Source organism: Clupea harengus, chromosome 13 (genome assembly GCF_900700415.2).
Source record: "Clupea harengus chromosome 13, Ch_v2.0.2, whole genome shotgun sequence".
NCBI classification, from domain to species: domain Eukaryota; kingdom Metazoa; phylum Chordata; class Actinopteri; order Clupeiformes; family Clupeidae; genus Clupea; species Clupea harengus.
The window spans coordinates 6017684-6027302 of record NC_045164.1 but is presented as its reverse complement, the minus strand read 5'-3'; the positions used below and the strand labels follow the sequence as shown (position 1 = coordinate 6027302).

The 9619-nt window shown below is 42.7% G+C and overlaps 1 protein-coding gene across 1 annotated transcript in view; it reads right to left on the bottom strand.

Moving 5' to 3' along the window:
- Positions 1-657: 657 nt before the first annotated feature.
- Positions 658-9619, bottom strand: part of vax1 (ventral anterior homeobox 1) — a 9600-nt gene continuing 638 nt past the window's right edge. The window contains exons 1-3 of the mRNA XM_012817008.3: positions 8708-9619; positions 6427-6614; positions 658-3048 (exon numbers count right to left, since the gene is read on the bottom strand). The exon at positions 8708-9619 is cut by the window's right edge and continues 638 nt beyond it. Coding sequence (XP_012672462.1) covers positions 2446-3048; positions 6427-6614; positions 8708-8924 — 1008 coding nt within the window. The 5' untranslated portion in view covers positions 8925-9619 and the 3' untranslated portion in view covers positions 658-2445. The remainder of the gene's footprint in view (positions 3049-6426; positions 6615-8707) is intronic.

The window sequence follows — 9619 nt, the reverse complement described above, 5'->3', positions numbered from 1 at the left end:
ACACACACTAAAAAATTATCAGGCTGATTTCTGGTCCTTTTTTACTAATCCTCTCGTTTGTGCTAACCGTCCCTTCAGCTTTTGTTTCATGCGCCGGCCCTCTGTTAAGCTGTCAAAACACACTGAAGCCTCGAGACGAGATCGCTTAGAAACCACCGCAGCCCAGGCATCAGTCCCACCGGAGCCCTGCCAGATTAAACCAGCACGGCATGCGACGGCGAGGGGTAGACCGGGCACCAGAGGGTCTGCCCCAGGATTCTTTTAACACCTCTTCAAACTTAGCTTGGTAATTAATGGTGGATTGAGTCAAATGGATGAAGTGTTTTTCCTTTTCAAACCCGAAACGTTAACTCACACCGAATGGACGTAAGAAGTAAAAACTGTTTGCCATTTCATGCAGAGTCCCTTCTTTTTTTTTTTTTACTTTCCCCATTTATCAGTTGTGCTGGTGTGTTTCCCATTGCGCCATTTCACCTCAAATGACAAAGCTGTGGAGGGGGAGGAAAGCCTCCTCTTCGCTCTGTATTTGATGTAAGCATTAGCTTACAAAAGAACATTCCGTTTTTCTTCTTTTCCCAAAATCTAGCAATCACTACCCCAAACACCTAGACTCTCAACCTAGACCGTTACGACAGAATGAAAGGAGGAAATGCGTTGTTTTTGTTTGAAGTCATATATAATATATATTCACACTCGCAGCACATGTCACAATGGTCAAGATATTCAACGACAACAGCACCAAAAAGATTTGATTGGTTTATAACCCCCCCCCCAACCCTACGGCATCCCCGCCCCCACCCGCTCACCTATACATTCAGTCTTTCATCGTTTTGCAAATATACTAATCATCTATTAATTACAGACAAGAATAATTTACAATAAAATAACAATTTCTTAAAAGTCGAACAATTAATCATGTTCCTTTCTTTTTTTACACTACAATAATTTCACCAAACTGAAACACACTGTCTGTCTTCCTCTGCGTCGCTTGGCAACTCCCCTCTCTGCGTCACACGTCTGAAGTGACGGCGGGGATGTCCAGAAGGAAACAAATGTTTCACACCCTTCCACACGGGTGCCAGTGAAGCAGTGGGATTTTAACGGCAAGCAGGAAAAACAAGATGTGTCCAGCTTCCGTAAGCAGCGTGCTGTCCCCCAAAACCTCTCCAAACTCTCCAGCTCTCCCGGATTCCTTTGCCTTTGCTTCCCCCGTGTTGAAGAGACGTTGGGCCCCCGTGCCCTCATCTCCAGATCCCAGCTACACATGGAAACCAGAACTACAATTTCAGACCCGGCACAGGTTAGAGAGGATGAGTACTGCATATTTAACAACATAAAGGTTCACACGTTGGAGACTGAGAGTGGACAGTGCCAAATGAGAAAAGTATTTAGAACACAATAAACACAGAACATTTCATCTACTGTGTGGAGTGACAAGAACTTGCTTTTGTTTGATTTTTGTCCAAAATATAAAAATTACTACAAACTTGGAAAAAACACTTGTTTTTACAGTAAACTGAACATAGGTCATGGTAACATTGCAGCCTATTTAGTAAATTTTTCAACATCCAAATACAGTTTACTGTCCATTTTATATTCTGACAATGTATTACAATTGTCAACGCATTTCATATTTGTTTCTTCTTTGCCTTTCTACACAGCCCAGTGTAGCTGTAGCATACACCATTTCTTTTTTGTGACGATATTCCAAACCAAATGGTCATATAACGTCCATTGCTACACTGCCGATACGGTCAACCTCAGTCACGTTTATGTTCACAGAGGTTATTTTAATTTGTTGTCTCTCTTTTGTTTTTTTAACATCATCAACAGTGGTCTTTTGCTCTTTGTGTTTTTAACATCATCAACAGTGGTCTTCCCTTCCTCAGGAGGGAAAGGCATGGAGGCCACACATTTACTGTTGGAATGGCTAAAAGTCTGTTGTCCCCCTAAATAGATTGAGACAGCAGTCTACCTTGGAATGGATCTAGCCCTGATCTGGTGCAGAACGGGCAGGACCGGGGCCAAATCACGGCCAGAACAGGACCAGAATCGGGCCAAATCAGGGCCAAAACCACGCAAGCTCAGGGCCAGATTTGTGCCAGGGTCCGTGAATCGGAGTTAGAGCATAGACATCAGGAGGTTAAGCTGATTTTAGTGCAAAACCACCCTCTTCTATTGACAGCAAATTAGAAGAGCTGGTAGCTCAATTGTGTGTGTGTGTGTTTGTGTGTCTGTGTTTATCTGTCAGACGGGCATTGTTTGTATGTGCGCAGAGAGAGGATTACAAGAATGACAATCACAGCACAAACAGGACAGAGGAACAGGATCCACAGAGAGAGATACAAAAAAACACACCCTCCCCTTCACATAAAAAAATCAAAGAGAAACAGCCCATAACGAATCATAAAAAAACAATACAATAACATTGAGAATAATTCCGCATCATTCCAGAGCCTTTTTGTCCAGGGCTTCTTTGCCGTTGGTCCGCGAGTAGGGCTCGAACGCAGAGGAGCTTAGGTAGCGGGCTGAGAGTTCCTGTAGGTTGCCAGCCAGCGATCCCGCCATGCCCAGGGGGTTGGAGGTGATGCGGCCCGCCACCGTGCCCAGCATGGAGGGCATGGGGAAGCTAAAGATCCCGGGGTGGGGGTGAGGGGGGTGGTGTGGGTGGGAGCCCCCAGGGGGAGAGCCCTGCAGCCCCGTGACAATGCCCCCCGCGCTGCTGACGGGCGGCAGTGGAGGACTGGCGCTGGCCGTGTTGCCCACGCTGCTGGACCCGGAGCTGGAGCTCGACCCGCTGCTGCCCCCACCGGCACCATTGGTGGAGACACTGACACCAATGCCCAGGCCCATGGAGGGCCCACGCAGTGCCGAGCCGCAGTGGGTCAGCAGGCCGGGCAGACCCGGGTTGGTCAGCAGCCGGCCCTGCTCCAGGAGGCGCAGCACGCTGCAGGTTGCGGCTGTCTCCGACACCACCGACCGCAGCTCCGTGTCCTTGCCCTGATCCTTCTTCTGCTTGGTGCGTCGGTTCTGAAACCACACCTTTACCTGTGGAAGGAGGGAGGGAGAATTTAACATCAACATGTGAAAGCCTAACCTTTAGCAAAACACCATCATGACACACTGATTTAGCATTAACAACACACCATCGTAACGCACAGATTTAAACTTTTACCGGAAAACATACATTGCACTCTTAATAAAGCAATACATTAAGTTTACAATTCATTTTGGGTTTCTAGAAAAATGAAAAAAATTGATACAGAAGAGATGCAGAAATTTGGAAAAGTACTGAGCTGGACATCACCATTTTGTCAGAGGATCGTTCAGAGAGTAAGTCCTGTCAAACGTTACATTTAAATGTGCATGGGGCCACGTTCCTTGTGGATTCATGAGGTGCACTCATAAACAGACTGCACGCTGGGGTTTCGGAGATGAGGCATGCAATTAGCAGATTGCTTTGGCCAAATATTTAGCAATTGGCCGGATTGATGGGCCGCTTGGGAATGACAGGAATCATGTGACAATGAGCTTAGGCCGCATGACTGAGGTGCAGTCACTCGCAACCCCACACTCTGAGCACTTCCTGTTTGAGATCACACAGTGCAGCGTCCATCTTGAACATTACTGCTCATACGGTTTACATCGACTATCACTGGAGCCACATCTGAGTTTGTCCTTGTGTAAAATGGGGCAAAAATGTATTAGTTTCAGCAACAAAAGAAATTGAGTGGGCAGATGTTTAAAATTCTTTAAAAATGACTGAAGAAATGTTAGGTGTATTAAATGGGATGTATAAGAGCATTGAAATAAACCTAGCTATACCAGATGCATTGGAGGTCAGCAAGGCAAGAAATATACAGGCAACATAACCAAAGCTTAATTAATCAGCCTTCGAAACGCTCAAGCTCAGACATGCCCAGGTATTTTAAACCAACCCATTGAATAGCTTCAGAAATAACTAGATAAAAGTATCCTTCAAATGAATAAATGTCCATGTTAAATCTCTCGTAGCAGTTTGTATAGTGTATAGTGTAGAGTTTTCTTGAACTGAGAGAATTTGGAATTACTAATCATGATTTCCACACCATAAATATCAACGAGTCTGAGGCTACTAAGACATTATTTCCCCAGACTCTTCCAATCAAATCAAATTTTTTTGTTGATCAACCAACTGAGGGGTCTTGGTGGTTGTGCAGTGTGTTAATGCAGCTATTCCTGTCTTTGTGATGCAGACATGCACAGCCATGTATACACACTGAGTAAGGTTAGTAGGACATGACGTGTGCCTGTGTTTGTGTGCGTGTGTGTGTGTGTGTGTGTGTGTGTGTGTGTGTGTGTGTGTGTGTGTGTGTGTGTGTGTGTGCGCAGCCATGTATATACACAGAGAAGGGTTAGTAGGTCAATTGCCAAAAAAATGAGAACCCACAGCAAATGAGCGGAGTGGGGAGTGGAGAGATGAAGGGGGGGGGGGGGGTGCATTCAGCCACAACTACATCCCATGCACAGCATTTTCCCAACATTTCTGAGCAGCCACACATACACACACACACAGCAAGCAGCCAATAAAACCACAAGCAGAAACACACCCACATATACGTCTGTAGCTACAGACAGCAGCCTGCTCTCTCTCTGTGAGTTTGTTTGGCTCAGCCGCCTCGTACCAGAGCCGCACCCTTGCAAGCCTGGTGGCACAAATCAAAGCATAATGTGCCGTCTCCCCCTGTACACACACTCTTAGTCAGTCCACTTGCCGCCATTAAGCGCCCTCTTCATCAGCACATGAGGGAGAGGTGTCTGAGCGGTTGTAATGTAATCAAGGGGAGCGAAGCGCAAGAAGACGCGCAGCACTACACAGGAGCGGTGTCGGGGTGCGGGGAGGGAGGGCAAGGCGAAAAATTCATCCCTCTTGATCGGGAGTGCAACACAGTGCGGACAAGGGAGACAGGAAGTGATCAAGTATTGAGGCTGCACAGCAAGAGAATGCTTAGGGTGATAGTGTGTTTGTAATTCGTTGGTGTTTGTGTGTGTGTGTGTGTGTGTGTGTGTGTGTGTGTGTGTGTGTGTGTGTGTGTGTGTGTGTGTGTGTGTGTGTGTGTGTGTGTGCAGTGTCGTGCCCATACTGTCACATTACAGAACAATCTCATCAGTAAATCTCATGTCTGAAACAAACCACAAGGAGGATTGAATAAGAACCACATCCATACAGGGGAGATTCCTGTGGAGCCAATATTAAACACAAAAAAATACTAAGACCCCTCAGAAGGCGACTCGGGTCGCTCTGCATTCCATTTGTTTAAGCTCCCTGAAATATTCATCATTTGTTTAGCCCAGGGCAGCTCAGGCATTTTTTTTATCTTTCCCAAAATAAAAAAAGAAATCAATCAATAAATAACATGGACAGCATAATGTGTTCGTAAGAGATGAGCGTAAGGCCTGTGTGTGTGTGTGTGTGTGTGTGTGTGTGTGTGTGTGTGTGTGTGTGTGTGTGTGTGTGTGTGTGTGTGTGTGTGTGTCTGTGTGTGTGTGTGTCTGTGTGTGTGTGTGTGGGATTGGAAGCGAGTGAGGTGTACGGCAAGAAGCAAGTGTGTTTTGGAAGTGCAGAGGGAGAGGAGAGGCCATGTGCAGTTCAGCCACAGTGACCTCCGCATGACCCCTGTGCTGAGCATGAGGTGGAAACATGCTTTTGGCTTTTCTCTCTCTCTGTCTAACTCTCTCTCTCTGTCTCTTCTTCCCCCTTTTTTCCCTCTCTGTGAGCCCGTGAACTAGAAACCGAAGTTCAATAGGTTTTAGGATTTACAATGTGTTTATTTATACATATGAAAATGTTGCAATAGGTTTTAGGATTTATTTGTTTGTGTATTTATGTTTTTGAGATATTGCATCCTGTGATGTGTTGCAATCATAATGAAATATAAAAATACTCTAGTGATCTAACTGTTTAAAAAAAGGGTTGGGGGTAGGAGGCAGTCCCAGCATTATGACCGGCTACTCTTCTCAATTTATCAGCGAGAATCCGGATTTACTTATTTAATATTTAAGCGATAACATGATATATTTCAGTTTATCATTCTTTTGAAGAATTTTAAGCGCTCTGCTTTAAAAGAATGTCACCTCTGATGTTTATGAACAGGCAAACCTTTTAACACGAAGGACTGAATGCAAGTCGGCATCGGTTGAAACAAGCTCAATTATTTTGAGTAAACTGACTGCTAAGAAGGACATATGTATTCTTAATGATATTTAAACTCCAAATCAATTTGTATTGGCGTTTACCCTACAGTTGCATTGATGTGTTTTCAGTGGATAAATAGGTGAAAAATGGCACCGTGACACAGACGAGGGGGACTAGTTTTATCTATGTGTCAATAGTCCACAGACAACAGAGGTTGAGGATGTGTGTGTGTGTGTGTGTGTGTGTGTTACCTGAGTTTCGGACAGGGCGAGCTGTCGTGCAAGCTCAGTCCGTTCTCTGCCCACAACGTACTGGCACCGCTGGAACTCCATTTCCAGCCTGTACAGCTGTTCGGCTGTGAAGGAGGTTCTGGTGCGTTTGGGTCGGTCCAGGTCCAGACCCTTTGGCAGAATAATCTCTCGGATCGAGCCTTTGGCATCTGGAGCCAAAATACACACCATACCAACACAGATCAACAGATGTTCTCCTTTTCCTCCTCACAATACTATAATTGTCTGTGTCAACTACAACTGTATGAATTATTGGCTTTGTACCTGTTATTACTGGATTTGTACCAGAATTCTGTACAATGGCAATCAAGTAGAATTTAATCTAACAAATCTAGTCTAATATAATCGAATTAGACAAAGAAACTGGGAATTGGGTCAAAATGACAAATAATTCCCTGATATGCACCAAATAATGCACCAGAGTAGTCAGCTCCTGTGCAACATCCTGTCATTTTACAAATGTTTTTACAAATTAAAAACTAAAACAGAATAATAGTTTATAAAAACTACAAGGTACAACTACAAGCAATAAATTCATATTCACGTGAATATCTGACTCAACGACATCACTAACACTGATTTAATAACTTTAAAAAGGAGACATGACTGGTACTCCTGAGGAAATGATTGGCAAATGGAATCAAATGTATCTGATAATTCAGAGGTTTAGAGCACTATTTTATATTATGCTACAAGAGAAATGAGCCTTTGTAATTGATCAGTTTCATAAAACTCATTTTAGAGGACTGTTCCACTCAAACTAGACTTGAAAATGCTTCGTACACAGTGTAGGGACATTATTCAAATCATATTCAAAACAGACAAGAAAAAAGCAAAAAACACAGACAAAAAAAAACCACACACACGCAAAAAAAAATACAAGTGGATTTTGCATTTACTTATTACCTTTAAAATGTATAAAGAAACACTAAATATAAGTACAATGTTTGGTGGATGTTGAAATATGATCTAAATAAAACCATAAAAGAGAAACTTGGGAAACTTGAAGAGAAATAACTTTTAGTAATGTTTAATTATTTCTGTTTGCAAATGTGACCTGTAATCTAATTTTTTGTTTGTTTGTTTTTGCAGGATGTTTGTAAGGTTAAACAAATCACCTTCTACACCTAAAGCAATCCTATGTAATCTATTATAGCATCAGCAGAAATATATCGAATACATTTAGTCAAATCTTAGGTTAAAATAGAAGGCTTGTTCTCACAAGCAATGAAATTAGACAGTATTGATCAATGGCAGATTAAATGCAATAGTAGTGTAGGCTACAATATAATGTTAATTCATTTTAAGCTCATATATAATTTACACAGTAAAATATGAGGGACTGTAGGACATGAACAATGACCAAATCTTGAACTTTTTAGTGGGTGATATAAATATAAATGTGTTACATTGTTTTTATATTTCTCATTCCAATTAATCGTTAATAATCACTATTAATCATTAATTTTACCTAGAAAGTAATGATTACAAGGTTATTTAACGAGATAATTCTGTAATTTATACAATATGTTATTAGTGAGCATATCATCTGCATTGTAAAATGAGAGCAAATAAATATATATATATATATATATTTTACTTGATTATCAACATACCACACCACAAATTCAGTTAAAGTTAAAGATGTGAGGTTATTTCATTAAAAATGACAATATTCCAAATTACTTTAATTTATTTATGCTCAAAACATGTTACACGCAGAGCTAGTGCATATTAAAATCTAAATCTAAATGAAGCTGTTTTTTATTGAAAACATATCAACCCAAAGAGCTCAGGTAAAGACAGGCCCTCATTCTGCCTTGACTTCAATCATTAGCACAAACTATAAAACACACACACAAAACTGGAGGATTTTCTGCCAATAAAAATCCTAATGTTTGTACTATTTAAATATAGTTTAAAATATATAGTAGTTATATATATAATATCATTTACCATCAGAAACTTCCTTTTTCTTCTTCTTTACCGCAGCAGCATGGGTTCATGAACCACAATTTGTTTGTATTTTTTTATAAAAAAAATGTTGGTGATGTCTTTTTCTTTGAAAATGATGAATTGCAGTAGTTGCATCCATCACAGACTGACTCACTAACACAGATACACTCATGCTGTACATAGCTCCACATACACACACAAACACACACATACACACACACACACACACACACACACACAGTCAGACATATTCGGACATGTAGAATGTGAGCGTATCTGTTCCTACCTCGCACTAGTATCCTCCTGCAGTAGTCGGGATCCCCGGTGCTTGTGCGGTTCTTCTCACAGGTGTCGGAGGCACTGGAGGGGGAGAAGGACTCTGGGGGTTCCTTCATGAAGGTCTTGGAGATGTTCCCCTGTGAGTCTTTGCTCTCCTTCCCTTCCTTCAGCCCGTTCTTCAGCATCATCCCCGACTCCGGCTCTTGGTTGTACCTCACTTCCATGCTCTGTTATCTGCCAGCGCCCTCCCTTTTCCGCCTCTCTTCCCCACTTCTCCCAGGTGCTTGAGCGAAGGGAAAAAAAAGGAGGCAGACAATGGAGAATATTGCCTGTTTTGGTGTCAGTAATGTCCGTGTTTTTGTCCTTTTGGTAAAACAGCACGTTGCCCCCACTGAAGTCAGCAAGCTAATGTTGCAGCGGACACTGGCTTCGTCCCCCCCAACGCGTTCCCTCTTACGGCTGTCCGAACTCACTTGCCAATGATCATGGAGTTATCAGCGAAAAAACTCCACGGCGATGGAGTGGCCCCCTCACCTCGTTACACACACATCAAGCTGATAGATGATCTCCAAATAATCAGAGAGAGGGACAGATGCACGCTCCCCGTTTCAATTGATTACGGTAATTTGCTGCTGCCTCCACATTTGCGTAACATCATGAATAGGCGAAATTGTTTTGGAAATATATTGGCCCCTAATGGTGGGGTTTGCTCTCTGTGTCTCTCTCCGGCAGTCAGCTTTCAACTACCGAATCAAGTCAAATGATTGGTCTCGCTTTGCCGAAAAAACAGCCTCTCTGATAATACATATACACACACACTCACAAGCACACACATGCTCGTATGCACACACACACACACATACACACCACACACGCACAATCACGAAGGAACGCCACTTCCAGAATAGTTCCCAGGCTC